This window comes from Arachis ipaensis, chromosome B3 (genome assembly GCF_059453495.1).
Source record: "Arachis ipaensis isolate K30076 ecotype BB chromosome B3, ASM5945349v1, whole genome shotgun sequence".
In the NCBI taxonomy this organism is placed as follows: Eukaryota; Viridiplantae; Streptophyta; class Magnoliopsida; order Fabales; family Fabaceae; genus Arachis; species Arachis ipaensis.
The window spans coordinates 20,659,549-20,676,769 of record NC_142438.1 but is presented as its reverse complement, the minus strand read 5'-3'; the positions used below and the strand labels follow the sequence as shown (position 1 = coordinate 20,676,769).

Here is a 17,221-nt window from a genome sequence, read left to right as displayed (position 1 = left end):
GTTCAAAGAGAAGAGACCCAAAGGGTGCTGCTTGAACTACAAGCAGAGCTGGCGACCGAGAAATTAAAAAGGAAGGTGATGCGTGAGCATCTTTTCTATATTTTCATAGTAATTTAGATGTGGATTTGTGGAGTTTTTATGAGATTTTGGTGTTTTAGACCATCATGGATGCTACTTTGAGTTGCACTGTTGTTTTGATGATTTCAGGAAAAATTCGGATAAGTTTGACAGAATTCGAGTAGAAAAAAATGAAAAAAATTGATGCTCCTAAACGCCACTGCTCGACATTTAGCGCCATAAGCCTAGAAGTTCATGCAAGCTCTCTGTTTGGTGGCGCTAAATGTCAGGACGCGACGTTTAGTGCCAAATGCTTCGTAAAGTGTGCCAAGATCATGCGCTAGTGGCGCTAAACGCTCCTACCTGGCGTTTAGCGCCAGGTACCCAGAAACATTGAAAAAGTTCTCTATCCAGCGGCGCTAAATACCACTACTCGACGTTTAGCGCTAGTAGCGTGTCCTCAACTCTCCACAAAAGTCTTAATTTAGTTTTTAATTAATTTTCTTATATAGTTTTTAAGGTTTTAGCTTTAAAAATTTTAAAAAATTAGGATTAGATATAAAAGAAGACAAGATTCAGACCTGCAAGCTCTCTCTTTTCTCTTCTTTCTCATTCCGCACTTTTACAATTTTTACTCGAGGTTTTTCTCTGAGTCATGAGCAACTAAACCTCTACTGTTAAGGTTAGGAACTCTGTTTATTTTAATGGATTAAATCATTCTACTCTTAATCAATGCACTTATTTAAATTTAAGGATTGATTTCATTGTTCATCCTAGAAATTAGAGTATATTAGAAGATAATTCTTTTTCTAATTGAATTCTTGTTGAATCTTGGAAAAGTTAAATCACTTGCACAACTTGAAATCAATTTCTCATCATTCTCTAATTTATCTAGATTTAACGAGATACGTGACATATAATCCCCTTATTTTTGGGTATTTAGGGTTTGTGTGGTTCATAAACTAGAATTAGACTTAATCTTCTAATTTAAATTAAGTGACCAAGGAATTGACGGTTGATTAAATTAGATGATATTAAATTACTAAGGGATTAGGATTTAATCACTTAAAGTTTACCATGACACTACAAGAAAAACACCCATTCAGGTACACTTGAAAAGTGTAGCCAAAAGTGAAAAAAAAATTATGCCTTAGGCTACGGCTACGCTTTCTGGGCTACGGCTACGTTTTTTGGGGTGATTCCTATTCGGCCGTTACCTATTCTCAAAGGCTACGCTTTTCTACACCAAGGGCTACACTTTTCTGCACCAAGGGCTACGCTTTTGGCGTTTGGGAATAGGGTGCACTTTTCAAGTGATGCTGTCCAAGACTAAAGGCTACGCTTTTCAGCTTCCATTTTTACCAGAATAGGCTACGCTTTTCAGGGCTACTGCATCACCTGTAAAGCGTAGCCACATTATATACCATGGCTACCGCTTATAAGTATAGCCTTAGGTCCCTTTTTTTTGTATACCATAGCTACTGTATATAAGTGTAGCCTTAGGTCTCTCATTTTTTTTTCTGTATATATATATATATATATATATATATATATTAATAATTTTTTTCTAAAACCTAATATTTAATAATATAATTATATATATAATCCTATATTTTTAATTAAATTAGTAAAATATTATAAAATAAAAATAAATACATAACAATACTATGTAATATTCTTTAAATAATAAAAATTATCCTTAAACAAGATTTAGGTTGTCATAATAAATTAGCAGCCATAAAATCTTCTATTTGAGAATAATACAAATTATTTCTCTAAAAATAAATTACTTCAAACATAAGATCTTCTATCTCGGAATAATACAAATTAGCAGCCATCATTCTAGCTAGTAAACAAATATCCCTTGTCACTTCAAGAGTCACTCTCTGATTACCCGCTCATTTATCCCTATGTTCTTCATTTATGGTGGAAGTATCCCATTCCTGCTCTCATCTCATCTTGTGGAGGAGTTCTCCTGATTTCGTCCGTTCGAAATGCAGTTTGAATCTACACAAACAAAAGTTACATAAGAAGTTTATCGGAGATATAATTCTCTGCATAACAACTTCAAACACGGATGATTAATAAAAATGCTTCACCATGTGAAAAAATAAATCTTGGAATTACTTTAGTTGTCTTTGTTTCTTTTTTAAATTCTTCAATTGTAATAAGCTCCACTATAAGTGTTGAGCTCTTTCTTTCTTTCAAAAAGAAAAAATCTTAGAATTATAAAAAATGAAGCACTTGATACCATTGTCTATACTCTTGATTGAATAAATATCTTAGGAGTATATTTTCAGTACTTTAAGTACACAAATTAAGAAAGAAAAAGAAATCACCAAATTTGCTTTCTAGTTTGCATTGTTGAAATGTACTTGTCCTGTTCTAGTGTAAAAGATCAGATAGCATATGAATGACCAATTTACTTTAAGTGCGAAAATTGTAATTTCATATCTAAAGGTGTAAAAATTGAATTACCAACTTACCTCCTGCTGCAAAGCCTCATCAAGCTCTTTCTTATCATCAGGAGTGATGTCTTTGGCGTACAGCTGAGATAAACAATTTCGGATCCTAAAGAAAGCATTAAAATTCAATTTTAACCATTCTAAGTAATTAAAAATGTTGTTTCCTTAACGTCTAGATGCAACATTCAAAAGTGGTTACATTGGTTTAACAGAGAACTTGGCTATGGCTTCAGAACAACAAGCACCACAAAGATTAGGAACATGAAGCTCAAATCAAAACACATGAAATTAGTTAATAGATAGAGTGAAGAGGAGGTACTTGTCACAAATTTGAACCTATTCCATCATGGAGAAGAAACTCAAACCCAAGGAACAAAATTAAAACCAGTTAACCAATAATAATATAGGATGAAACTAAAGACCAAAAAGAAATAGAAAGCAAACAAAACTTAACTAAAGATGAAGCAGAAATTTGTGCAGAAGATGAAGCTAAAGACCTTGTAGTTCTTCTGGGAATTTGTACAGCTTCCTCTGATAAAATCAACAATGCAATCATCAATTTGGAATCAAAAGTGATCAGAAGCACTAATAAAAATTAAATAAGCAAGAGTGATCAGAAGCACTAATAATATGCCTTATAATAAAAAATAATATGTATAATAAACTAAATTCACTAATGAAACCAACAAGAGTGATCAGAAGCACTAATGAAGCAGAGCAGTTTTTTTAAGAATTAGCAAGGAAAGGAAACTAGAGATGATAATAACATAAAAATTAGCCATTTTTTTCTGGTGAACTTTCATCATTTACAGTGTTGAAATAATAACATACGTTCAAATTTTGCAAGTAATAAAATTAAGAAAACAACAATAACAAAGGCAGTTTCAAAAACAGAACTAGAAAAACTAGCAGTACTATGTAAGAAACAGGACCAGCAACATTGCAACAAAAAAATTTTGCAAGTTACAATGGTGGACACAGTAAGACAATTGATGATCAACAAAGAAGCCATACAAGGTCGATGTCTAATTGTCAATATAGCCCGCAACAAATGCTTTTCAGCCATATGCAAACCAAACTCCATAGAAGCTACTATTCGAAAAACTAATCCAAGTTAAGAAAGACGATACAAGTGACAAAATTGTTTGTATAGAATTAAGCTATCTAATTCAATATACAATATTATAACTATAGAAACAGAGATCATTAATCTGATCAGTACTTTTTTTTTACCCAGTTTCAGTTACAATCTCTCTAGTGCATAGCAATACAAGGAGTAAGGAAAAGATGGTCATACCGTCATACCATATTTCGCAATATCTACTCATGCATCCACTCCCAAAAGTTACTAAATAAAAAGACAGTGAAACTATATATATAATGGTAAGTTTTGGTAAAAGTATAAAATCTCTCTTCATACATAGTTCTTGAATCTTGACTCTCATTTTTATAGTTCAGGCTACAAGGGCTAACCTTAGTATATAGTTTCTCTAGAATGACAAGGGCATTTCGATGATAGGCTCTCTCAGCATCAACCTATCAAATGGGAGAACAAATGAGAAAGGAAACACAAGGCTTAGGATAGGAAAATACATGAAAATAATTTTTCTCAACTATAAAATAGTGCAAACCAATCAATAAATGACAACTAACATCATATAAGAAGAACTAATTATATGATGAGAAATTTTACCATTATAAATTTAGATTTTCATAAAGGTTTTAACCCATGGTAGGATAGAAACCACAATTTATCACTATTTCACTATCATGTCAAGTATACACTAAGGGAAGAATGGACTATGAATATAAAAGGAATCAAAGCAAGTACAAAAATTATTATTTCTCTCTCTACAGAACCTCTGCTGCTTTGATGAGACTTTAATCTGCCAAAAAAAATTGTCAGCATAACAAACCCAATGTTCAAAAAAATACCACATCAAAAGCAGAATTTTAAATGACTGAATCTGTCAACAAGAAATTGTCAAATAAAAAGCCAATGATCAGAAAGATGCCACATCAAAATAGAACTAGTTCTAGTATTCAATCAATGTACATGTGCACCATCAAAGTCACTGATGATTCCTTCTCTGTGAACAAGAATGCTCAGATATTTAATACATAAATTCCTTCATAAACCTTGGATCAAATAACAGCTAATCTATCCGTATGAATTAATGTACCAACATTCTGTAGCAATATTAATTACCTGTATGAGATTCATCGTGTTAGCAGAAAGGACACTAATAACATCAAAATCGTGTGACTGCACAATAATTAAAAAAGTTAAAGTCATTCACGCATGGCAAAGGATTCATGGAAAGCATTTTGTTAAACAGATGCAGAGCAAAATTAAGGTTCTGGAGATTCCTAATAGAATCTACGAGATACGGTCTGTCCCTAATTAAGGGCATGAATATGAGTGGCATAAGAGGGAGTAATGGAAAAGCGGAAGGATTTGGGACTAGAAAGAATACCTAATTGAGTATACTGCCGAAAGAAACGCAGAAAAGCTCTTGCTGAAGAACGCAACATCATTGATGGAATTCAATTGAAACCTTGTTTCTTTCGGTAGTAAATTTAATTTTATAATGAAACTCAAATCTACTAAAATTACCAGAGAACCACAAATCATCCACTTTTCTCCGCCCAAAACCGCCATCACAAAATCTGAAGTGCCATCATCGTAGCACCGCAGAAGCTCCCTCTCTCTTGGTGGAAGCAGAGTGTAGGAGATGGGTGACGAAGTGTCGTGGAGCAAATGGAGCAGGGTGAAGTGTTGTTGAAGCCGAGAAGAGGAAGGGAAGCCGAAGACGCAGGAACAGCAGGCGAAGCCGAAGGGAGGCGGCGGCGAAGGGTACAGCATGAATTGAATCTTTGCTTGACTAAAGTAGTTGATAAGAATTGTTAATCCAAAAATTTAAACATCTCCAAAGCCTTAACTATTTTCTCATATTAACTTCACCAACCATTCACTATTTGCTTTCTTGCACTCTTTGAATTACTATTTTATGCTACTTAAATTTGAAACCAATCAATTTAGTTTGTCTGACTAGTCTAATCACTCAACTATTGTTGCTCAGTCCATTAATCCTCATGGGATCGAATACTTACTCACCTGAGTTTATTGCTTGATATGACCCGGTGCACTTGTCGGTAAGTTGCAGATTAAATTTCGCACCAGAAGGCAGTAGAGGATGAAGGAGCAGCCGAGAAGACAAAAATGCAGGCATTTGAGGAAGAAATAGCAATCGCGAAGATAAAGATGCAGGTAATGGAGAGTACTCTGAGATGTCTAATTCAAAAGCAAGGTGGAGAGCTGCCACCAGATATCGCTGCATAGATGAATTCCTTGGAAAGACAGAGTGAAAAATAGATCTTAGAATTAACTATTTTTTTTTAAAAAAATATACAATTTTTTAAAGTTGACTATGCAACTCTTAGTAAGGGATACACTTTATTGATATTTATATAAATATATGAATTTGCTTCGTATTTTTTTAATGCCATTTCGCCATCAATTTAGATTTTTAGAGACAAAATAATAAGATTTGTAATATTAAAAAAAATTCCAAAAAGTGACAAATAAAAAATATACCTAGTACATTAAAATTAAAAATAGTGGCGATTTGTGATGCAAAATGCAATAATAGTCGAAATAAATTTAAAAATTCTGCGGTATCAGATAGCGGCAGTTTCTAACCGGCCCCAAATCAATTTGAAAAAAAAATAACGGTCCTCAAATAGTGGCGGTTCATGATCGTCGGTAAATATTGCCGAATTCAAGGTTTGCCATATAACAGTAATTCAAAACTGCCGCAAAATCAAATATTCATGCCTAAACTGTAACATTTATCGAACCGCTGGTATACCATTTTGTGGTAATTTTTTCCAAAAAAAATGCCGCTATTCGGCATGTCTCTTATAATGAACATGTCGATGTGAAAAAATTATTGCATGACAGGCTACAATTTATCCACATCAACAAGAATAATTAATTTTAGAATTCACAACTTAAAAAATATATAAACATATGAATTAATCATCGTCAATATGAAAATTAAACTCATAATATATATGTGTGAATGTTATTAGGGGTGGCAACATGCACTACAAGAAACATTGTTAAAATCGACGGCAAAATCGACGGCTAAGCCGTCGATAATATTAAAAATCGACGGCAAAATGGACGGCAGAGATGGTCGCTATTAAGTTTGTCGATTTTTCAAAATTCGAATAAAATCGACGGCTTTCTTGGCCGTCGATAATAATTTAATAAAATCGACATCATTTCCGTCTATAATATGAGGTTGAGAACTTTACCTTCTTACTAAAATCGACAACGTTGCTGTCGATATTATTATATAAAATCGACACCTTTTTTGTCGATATTTGATTCAATAAAATCGACAATATTGCCGTCGATATTATTATATAAAATCGACGCCGTTTTCGTCGATATTTGATTCAATAAAATCGACATAACTGCCGTCGATTTAATTATTTAGATACCGACAAATTCTTTGTCTATATTTTTGTTTTTTTTGTCTATTTTAAATTTAAAAAGCGACAACGCTACCGTCGATTTTAATAGCTATATGTTTTTTAAATATTTTTTTAATTAAACCGCCATTTTTACCGAGTAAAAATGACATTTTTTATCGTTTAAAAAAGTAATTTTTACCGTCGTTTTTATCGCGTTAAGCAAATAATTTCTTGATTAAAATTTCACAATAACAAAAAATTAATATCCATAAACAAAATATTATATAACTCATAAATAAAGTATTAAACATAATATATAATTTTTTAATATTGAAATAAAAAAAATAATTCCTATACAAAGTTTCCAATTCCAACTCGTGAAGCACCCTATTCATTAAAATGTTTCAACAATTATATATTACTATTCACAATATTTCAATCTAAAACCATACATATAAGTAGTTATTGCAGGTCCTCCTTGTAAGTTGTAACCACAGAATAATTGGCCATGATTTTGATGGATCTTTCACTCTATAAGGACTCTTGTAAAGCTACCAGAACATGTGAGCTTCTGTAATATAATAATAAATAATAAATAAAGAAATTACAAATTCAATTATTAATTTGGAGATGATGAGAGAGTATGGAATGAATTGAAGAATTTATAGACTTACTGGGTCTGACAAGTTTCTTCTTCATTATTCTTACCTGCAATTAAAATATTGTCAAGACAACACACTTTGGGAAGCACATTTATAAATAAATAAAAATCATTCCTAACATACAATATGTCATTCATTCATGTTACTAGAATGTAAAGAGTTTATAATATTAGCTCTCTAAAGAAAATGTTCTAACAAAAGTTACTAAAATATCATCAAATCAAAATATCTCGGTGGTGAACTGAGTATGAGCAAGCGGTTCTAAGAACTTGTTAAAAGTCTTCCTGTAGAATTTATTGTACTCTTCCTTTTCGACTTCCTTGGGGCTGCCTCATCTACAAAAAGTGGCTATGAAGTCAATATAAAAGGCACCATCAAGAATATGTTAAATGCATGCCATTGACTCCCTAACACCATGCAAAGCAGATATCCAGCTCACCTATATTGGGTTTGTTTCATTGGCCAATTCCCAGTCCCAATACTTTTCAATTTTTGTATTTTGTCTTCTTTTTCTCACCCTGAAACAAGAGTGCAAGACACATTTGGTATTAACAACATATTTTGAGAAAGATACATGTTGTTAAAACATACAGTTGTAGGATAACAATAAAGAATAAGTTGTTGTTAAGACATATTTTGAGAAAGATACAATGTATTTTGAGAAAGCTATCTATTTCTTTGTCTTCTTCTTCCACCTGTGTAGGAAAACAATAAGGAATAAGTTGTTATTTCATTTGCAAATCCTTTATGCTACATGTTTTAGCTCTTTATACAATCCAATAGCAAAGTAAGATTCAACGTGTATGAATTGAATCCAAATAGAATGAAATCACCTTAACATAACATTCAGTTCTATTGACAGTTCTAATAAAGTGAAAGAAATACGAAAAGGAAAGAAGCTTAATTTCTTTCTATACAGGAAAACTTTTGAAAAGGAAACTTACATGTTTATAAGAACTATATCTGAGACCGCTAGAGCAAATTGAGAACTCTGTCTTTCAAATAAAGTATCACCCTGCAATAATAATAATTTTAGTACACAAGGAAACAATCAAATTTCAAGATTTGTAACTATATATTATTTCTGCTTTAATTTTTAAATTTCTCTTATTTTATAACCTTCATCATTAGTTGTAAGATGAATCAATAAGGCTAATTTAATGAGAAATGATATTTGCAACTTTACCATATGCAGAAATCATCAATGAATCCAAGTACGGCATTAAGGTCCAAATCTAACAAATGGCATTCTTTTCCTCTCAAGAATGCTGCCACAATCTCACTTTCCACCTTTCAAATTTTGTACGTGTAATATTAAATCATAAGGACAGACAGTATGCACAATCAAACCAATATAAATATAAGTAATAATCCTCTCACAAAAAATCAGCACACATGTTACAAATTACTTATAGCAGCAACTATTTAGTCAAATAATCATGAATGATTTTTAGGATGGTAGTATGGTAGTGAACCATTCAACCGGCGTGACTATGAAACAGTGAACAATTAGTTTTCATAAGATGAGGCTCACTACCTAGATATGCCAAGTTCCAATATCCGATTAGCAGTTTTAATCTTGTTCTTTGATTCCAAGTGCAATCCATAGGAAATGTAGAAATCAGAATGATTTGTATAGGTAATATATTCTCAGCAAAGGAAAACATTTAAAATACCTGCAATTTAGATTCGAAATCCTCTGGCAACCAGTGCATCAAACTGCATTCATGATTCAGTTCAAGCTCTCCAGCCACAACCTGTGAGCAAGGAGAAAAGTCATCAACATGTCAACATGCCAATCTAGAATCTACAATAATATGAGCAAAACATAGCACTCTGAATATAGCAAACATCGTACCCCTCCAGTGCCAGCAGCCATTGCAAGAGCAATGAGAACACTAGCTTTCTTTAGAAAGCTTCATGAATCAGATCCTGATATGCACTATATTGGGAGGCAATGGCTTGAGAACAAATTCTTGCAGTGTGAACCAAACTACCATGATTGTATAGTTAGTCATGTTCTCCAAGTAATCAATGCACAACAGCAAACAATTCACAGCAGAGTCAACTACACATTTTCCAACCAAAGCAAAAGAGAACGAGATTGGGAAAGAAGCCAGCAGAAAAAATTACAATTGAAGTTCCGTTGCTTCATCCTGATTGGCAAAACAGAGGTCTATATTGCCAGACTCCAATAACTTCATAAGTGGTGGCTTAAATTTCCTCACCATCTTGTCAAAGAAAAGAAGTATTAGAAAACAATTAGCTTCATTAATTTTTTCATGGAAGAGAATAATAAAAGAAGAAGAAAAACAAATTGTGGTGGTTAGTACCTCAAAACTGGCCAAATCCAAAGAAACAAGAAGACCTTCCTGTTTGGCCAAAGAGATTGCTGCTTGAATAACTTCCAAATTGAGAATTGCATACCTCAAAACCAGCCACAAGTGCTACAAAAAAGAAATAAATGTGATTGCTTCTTTATAATACAGAGACATTTTAGGAAACCTGTGTAGAGAATCAGTGAAAACTTACTCTTGAGAAACTTCGATGCATTTGGAAATGTCTTCAATAGCTGAGAAGTTTCAGAAATAAATATATGAAAAGGATTGATCACATATATCATTGAGAAAAGTAGTGAATCATCTACAAATGCTGAGCAAATTTTTTATTGATGAAAAAAAAATCAATTGAAGAACGAAAGAATGAGAGTAACTGATTTTGATTGAGCACGGTCAATTGAAGGCAGCAGCAACAACGGCACAGAGAGATGAAGCGATTGATGAAATGTGATGAATTGATTATGCTAATTAGGTTTCAGTGATGCGATTGTTATTAACAAAAGCAAATTCAGAATTTCATTATGAAAATAGTAGATAGTAGATACAACAACCGCAAAAATAAGTATAATAATCAGAGAGACTGAGAGGAACTTACATGAACAGGATGGCGCGGCGGCGGGTTCGGCGGAGGAGGAGAAGAAGAAGAAGCTGCTCTGCTCTCCGACGGAGGACGGCGGATTTTCTCAATCGTCGGAGAAGAAGAAGCTCTACTGATCTGCTCTCTGCCTCTCTCTGTGACGGTGACTCCGTCTCTGGTCCCTACTCTCAAGCGTTGGAGAAGAAGAAGCAGCAGCAGCTTCACTCTGAACTCTGAGTCTCCGGAGGTTTGGGGTTAATGTTTGGGAAATTGATCGAAACGAAGGACGCGGGTAATAACGTGGGCATAATTTTTTGTTGATAAAAATCGACGGTAAGTTCGTCGATTTTAGTTAAAATAAAAATCAACATATTCACCGTCTATTTTATATAATAAATTTATATTTTTTATTTTATTTTTTAAAAGGCAGATCTTTATCGTTTAAATTTATCGACGGCAAAATATGTCGATATTATAATTATTAAAATAGACAACAAATCCGTCGATTTTAAAGAAAAACAATTATCACTCACTATCTTGTTGGTCTATTTTATATAATAAATTTATATTTTTTATTTTATTTTTTAAAAGATAGATCTTCATCATTTAAATTTATCGACGACAAAATATGTCGATATTATAATTATTAAAATAGACAACAAATCCGTCGATTTTAAAGAAAAACAATTATCACCCATTACCTTGTTGGCAACGTGACGATTGGAGGAAGGGGTTAAAAGTTGCCAAAATAATAGACAACATTATCGTCGATTTTAATATTTTATTTTTAATAATTTCTTTCTTTTAATTTGAAAAAAGCAATCTACACCATTTATTTTACTTAAAAAAGCAATTTGAACTGTTTAAATTTATCGACGGAAAGGTTGTCGATATTTTAAATATAAAAATAGACGTCACGTTCGTCGATTTTAAAATAAAAGTATTTTCGCCCTCCGATACGTCGACAATATGATGATAGTTAATAGGAATTTAATGCATCATAAAAAAATCGACGAATAGGCCGTCGATTTTATTATTTTATTTTTATTTTTTTTTTTAAAAAATATCGACAGCAAGCCGTCGAAAAATATCGACGGGAGAGATAGCCGTCGATTTTTTACGTCGATAAATACGCTTTTTCTTGTAGTGATATACCCTACCTGCGAATACTCAACTCGACCCAATCCTATCGGGTAGGGTTGTCAACCCGATCCGCAGAGAATATGATAGGATGCAGATTGAGTCTCAATTTTACCCGACCAACTTACACCCTATATATGTATATGTTATATACTTATATAAAAATATGTTTCAAGTAGATGTTGAACCAAAGACCTCTTACTAAATGCAAAAGATCCTTAACCACTAAGAAAAGATCATTAATTGATAATTAAATTTTTTTTACATAAAAATCAGTTTTAATTTAATTTATTATCAAACTATATAATAATATTGCATCTTTTTTGTAATCTGCAGGTATAGTCAGGTACCCGCGAGTTAAGAATAGATAGAATTAGGGTTGAGAACAGATAAAATAGAATTGAGTTTATATAAAAATTTCAACTCGCGAATAGAATTAGGGTTGGATCCAAATCTTATCATACTCATTGTCACCCTAAGTATTGTGTAATAATGATGGTGCTAAAAACGGGTTCGAACCGACTAAAAAAAATAACCCTAATGTTAGGAACTACCAAGCAAAATCAATAGAAAACTATATTTTTTGGTTTGTTTCAATTCTTTTATTTGGAACTATTTTTTTAAATATATATACATGACGTCTCTATTTAGACATATGTACCAAAATATATACTAGACGTAATTTAAACTATATACATAATAGTATTTGAGTTCTAACAAGCCATAAAATCAATAAGTAGTTTATTAGAATTACATAAAGGATTTTAATTATTTTATAACTTGTTATCTTAAATTTTTTATCTTTATAATCTAATCTATAAAATTAAATATATAAATATTTTATTTTATTATAATCTGTCAGTTAATATAATTGAATTTGATTAATATCGGTCAATGTCTTTTGTTATATAATTAAATATCTTATTTTGATTTTTTTATTATTTGACTATTGTGTTATAATTTAATATATATATAATTAATTATCTTTGTTATAATCTAATATGTATAATTAAATATCTTATTTGTTTTTTTTTATTTGACTCTTGTGTTGTACTTACATGATTTTATAAAATTTTGGTTGATGTTATACTCTTAACTATGTATTTTTAAGATTTACATTAGAGTATAACATAATTATGTCTTTTTGTGTTTATTTATAATTTTATAGATTAGTTTATAATAATTCAATTAAACCATAAATAAATTTATAAACCAATAAATAAGAAGTTAGAGTGGTTTGACAACTGATTCGATTTTGAAAATCTTCCTAATAACTCAATCTTATCTAGATGAAAAACTAAAGTTTAAAGTTGTTTAATTTCGGCAATAAATATACTTTTTTTTTTTGGGTAAACTATTAAAAATACTATGTAAAAGATCATATTGCTAACAAATAATTTAAAAAATTGAACAAAAAATAAATTACAGAAGATTTAAAAATGTGGCATACGCATACGAATATATTTAAATAGGAATTTAAAATAGTCACCAAAAAAAAAAAAATAGGAATTTAAAATTTGGTAATTTTATGTCAACTATTCTTTTTTAATTCTTTTGTAAAATATGAAATTTAATTTTTGTATTTACCTTCTTAATAATTATCTAAATATTTTTGGAAAAAATCAAATCAAATGTATAAATCATTTTCTAAATATAAAAATGTTTGTCACTTATAAAAGATATATCTTTTTTATTATTTTTATTATATTTTTAAATTTTCTAAAAATTTATTTATTAATTATTGTATCTTTCAAATTATTTTTGTGAGTGACATAAACTCTTAAGAATATTTTGATATTTTATGCTTTATTTTTCCACTTAAGTTGCATTGAAGAGTTGAGACTTTAAAGTGCTTAGTAATTGTTTTTTTTTAAATGACTAAAATAATACGAAAAAGTTCGTACTGTTCACAAAAATAATTCAAAAAATACAAATAACAAAGAAATCTCTAGATAATTTAAAAAATAACAAAAATAATCAAATATTATATTTTGAAAAAACTTATAGAGAGAAAAACCTTATACATTTGATATAAGTTTTTTAAAAAAGAGTTGAATAACTATTTGAGTAATAATAGGTAAATAGATGATTAATTGTTTTCAATCATCATTAACTAACTTTTTAAAAATTATTTTACTTATTTTAAATTTTAAACTCTAAAAATATATCTTTAATATTAAATTCTAAATTAAAAACTTAAATACTAAAATTTAAATAATATTAACTAATTAAAAATTAATTCCTAATAATTTTTGCTAACTATTTAAAAAATGTATAAAAAATGCTAAAGTAAAATTTGATTTCTAACCCTCATTTTCCTTTTTTTTAATGAGACACCAAAGGCCCCACCCCAGCTGATGGCCAGATGCTAAATTCAAGTTAACGATAGGAATAAAACGCATAATTCTCTATTTACAAGAATTAGAGGAGTAATAATATCCATTCATAATAAGTATTAACATCAGCACAATAATATTCAATAACAGTAGAAAAATCACATAAATAAAAAATTAGAAACAAACTAATACACCAAAATTTTTTAACGTGAAAAACATTTTCAATGAGAGAAGTAAAAACTACGAGTCACCAAAACCAGGATATAGCTTCACTATGATGAAAATAGAGTACAAGAGAGTCACAAATTATTGCACAAAACGTGCATACAACAAGCCAAACAATCCAAGCTTCAAAACTTACAAAACAAGAACAAGAAGATAAAAATATCACAAAGCCAGAGCTATAGTGTGTGGCCAATATCTCTAGCTACAGACATTAAATCGAAGATTCGAATGGTGAAATCAAAGAACCAGATGTGTAGAACACACTGTCCAAATTTGAGCTCGATCAAACGGTTAACAAATCCGCAGCGACCAATTTACAGAGACAGCTTTGTGTATGTGCGAAAATAACTTTCTCTCTTTTTTTTTCTCTGATGTTTGATGTTCTCCTTTCAAAATAACATCTCTCACTCAACCCTAACTCACCTCAGTCACTTCAACTATTCATGAGTTTGGATATTAACATTTGGACTTTTTCTCCACATAGGAAGGGAGCCCAAAAAACCCATCAGTTAACTAGATCCAACTTTGGGCGATCCAACTTTGGGCGAAGGAAATGACTTCAATAGACCAATTAAAATATTAGATCTTAAACCAAGTTGGATTGGTCTAGTGGTTAGCTCACTAGTCCGCTTAAGCAAGTGTCAAGGATTCAAATCCTGCCCTGTGCATGCAGCAACTCATTGGCCAGCGGCAAACCCTTAAATGGAGCTCAGTACCGCGACAGATTAGTCCTTGACCTGGCCAGCGGCAAACCCTTAAATGGAGCTCAGTACCGCGACAGATTAGTCATTGACCTGTCGGGTTGGGGGATACCGTGGAAAACAAAAAAAAATATTAGATCTTAATGGTTTTTATAGAAAAAATTTAAAAAATATAAAATAATTTTGTAAGATATTTTTGTTTACTTTTTTCTATCATCTCTTCCATTAAATCTCTTATAAATTTCTCCATAATCTTTTCAGCTGTTGTCGTTGGCATCGGTGAAAATTCCAACGCTATGCATCTTCCCGGCAGTGAACTGTCCTTTATACGACCCATTCCTTGATGGCACTCTATCACCTTGTTACCTGTATCCGTAATTAAGAATTACAAACAAAATGGGATTGGAAATTTTGGGTCTTCTTTTTCTTTAAAGTTCCAAGTCTGTCAACTAGAAGTTGAGTAAAAATTTTACCTTCACACTAATTGGAGCCGGAAGGCTTGCTAGTTGCTACTCTGGGTGTTAATGACGACTTGGGGGTTTGAGATTAAAAGATTGAACAAGACATACAAGATCTAAGAGTCTTTATCTTTTGTTGTGTATTTTGTGTGACTGCTTTATTTGGAATAGAAGTCATGGAATGAACAAACAGAATTGAATCCAGATGTGGTATAAAAGAGAAATAAACTGATCTAACTGCTAATAATAGATAGAGCCATTTAGTCGAACACCTTGTGTGCAACACTAATACTGACCCTTCAGAGTTCACATCACATTAACACACAATATTGTGGAAAATGCTTAATCCTTTTTTCATTTATCAAAATTTACATCAATATATCTATCTGTGACAAACCAAAACGGTTCAATACTATAGAATATTATATGGCTCCAAAATTGTAAACCCTAACAATGAAATTGAAAGAAGATCTAGAAGGTTCTTTAGTTAGGACCCCAAGAACTTAAGTACATGACTGTCCTGAGAGACTCCTCTGATTGTTTCGCCTTTTCTTTTCTCAACTTTGCGGTGGCCACCATAGCCGAGGAAGAAGAAGAAGAGAGTTTCTTTGTCTGAGAGAAAGAACCAACACGATTCTTGACGTGCTGTTGTGCAGATCTGAATGCGTAGTTCCACCTGCATATACCTAATTGATCCTTCATGGCCTCCACAACTCCAACACTAGCTGCCACGCTCCATGCTCTTGCTCTGATCGAAGTACTCATGTTTTGAGATTAATTGTTGTGGTTTGTATAGTGAAGATTGTTATTGTTCAAGAACGGTGAGATGTAGTGAGAATTAGAGTAATGGGATGGTTCCTTATATGTTATGGAAATAGCCGGAGATTCGGGAAAACCCGAGGCACAAAGCTGCTGGTTTTGGAGAAGGCTGTGGGCTATTGGAGACATAGTTGTATTTTACACCGTTGAAGTTTGATTTTTTTTTTTTTAATATATAAATTAGGAAGACTTTTAAATTTAACGCAGAATTACAATTTACCCACATTGCAAATTCTGATTTGAGATTTTTAAGATAGCGTTTGTTTTGAGGTATTGAGACAGAAACTGAGAGATTGAGATTCAGTATTATGTTTGTTGGTTCAGAGACTGGTACTAAAATTTCTGTCTCTGTCCCTAAAATTTCAGTATTTCAGTACCTTCAAAAAGTAGGGACACAGGAGACTTAAATTTTTAGAAATGGAGACTGAAACTTTAATAACATTTTATACCTAAAATATCCTCATTTCAATTAATTAATTCCAATTTTACCCTTTGTGCAAATTAAATTAGAATTTCATTCTTGTTTCAATTTCTGTCTCTCAGTCTCAGACTTTCGGTCTCTGTCTCTCCACCAAACGCTACCTTAGCGCTCTCATGTAAGCCAAGTATTGCTCCTGGTTTGCGGTAGGGGTGTGCATGGGCCGGGTCAAATCGGGTTTGATGTGATCCAGATCCAGTTCGAAATATATACTGGGCCTATTTATTAGACCTGAACTTGGTCTTAGACCCGATAAAACATATACACTTTCGGGCACGATTATACTGGATAAAAATCGGGTGAAAACCGGGCCGTTAACATTACATTATCTTGATACCTTCTTATAAGCTAGTATGTGAAAATATCCAAATTTCCAAGAATCCAGCCATTATTTGACATGGTAAAATTCATTTAGAAAAATATAACAAGAACCAACTATTTTCTAAAATTAAAGCATAACCATAATCAATACTAATATT

At 31.7% G+C, this 17,221-nt stretch overlaps 1 protein-coding gene and 1 long non-coding RNA gene across 4 annotated transcripts; both read right to left on the bottom strand.

Moving 5' to 3' along the window:
- Positions 1-7,749: 7,749 nt before the first annotated feature.
- LOC110270021 (uncharacterized) lies at positions 7,750-10,857 on the bottom strand. 3 transcript variants are annotated; one of them, XR_015906935.1, is made up of 10 exons: positions 10,604-10,857; positions 10,202-10,241; positions 10,003-10,116; positions 9,528-9,900; positions 9,346-9,426; positions 8,856-8,959; positions 8,614-8,684; positions 8,319-8,364; positions 8,109-8,187; positions 7,750-8,004 (listed from the first exon to the last, which is right to left on the bottom strand). It is a non-coding gene; the product is annotated as an uncharacterized LOC110270021 (long non-coding RNA). The 3 variants fall into 3 exon arrangements; XR_015906934.1 differs by lacking the exon at positions 8,319-8,364 and having other exon boundaries at positions 7,812-8,004; XR_015906933.1 differs by lacking the exons at positions 8,319-8,364; positions 8,856-8,959 and having other exon boundaries at positions 7,812-8,004.
- Positions 10,858-15,774: 4,917 nt separating this feature from the next.
- LOC107629902 (uncharacterized) lies at positions 15,775-16,398 on the bottom strand. Its single transcript, XM_016332846.3, has one exon. The coding sequence runs from the start codon at positions 16,208-16,210 to the stop codon at positions 15,929-15,931; it is 282 nt and encodes a 93-aa protein (XP_016188332.1). The 5' UTR covers positions 16,211-16,398; the 3' UTR covers positions 15,775-15,928.
- Positions 16,399-17,221: the final 823 nt, after the last annotated feature.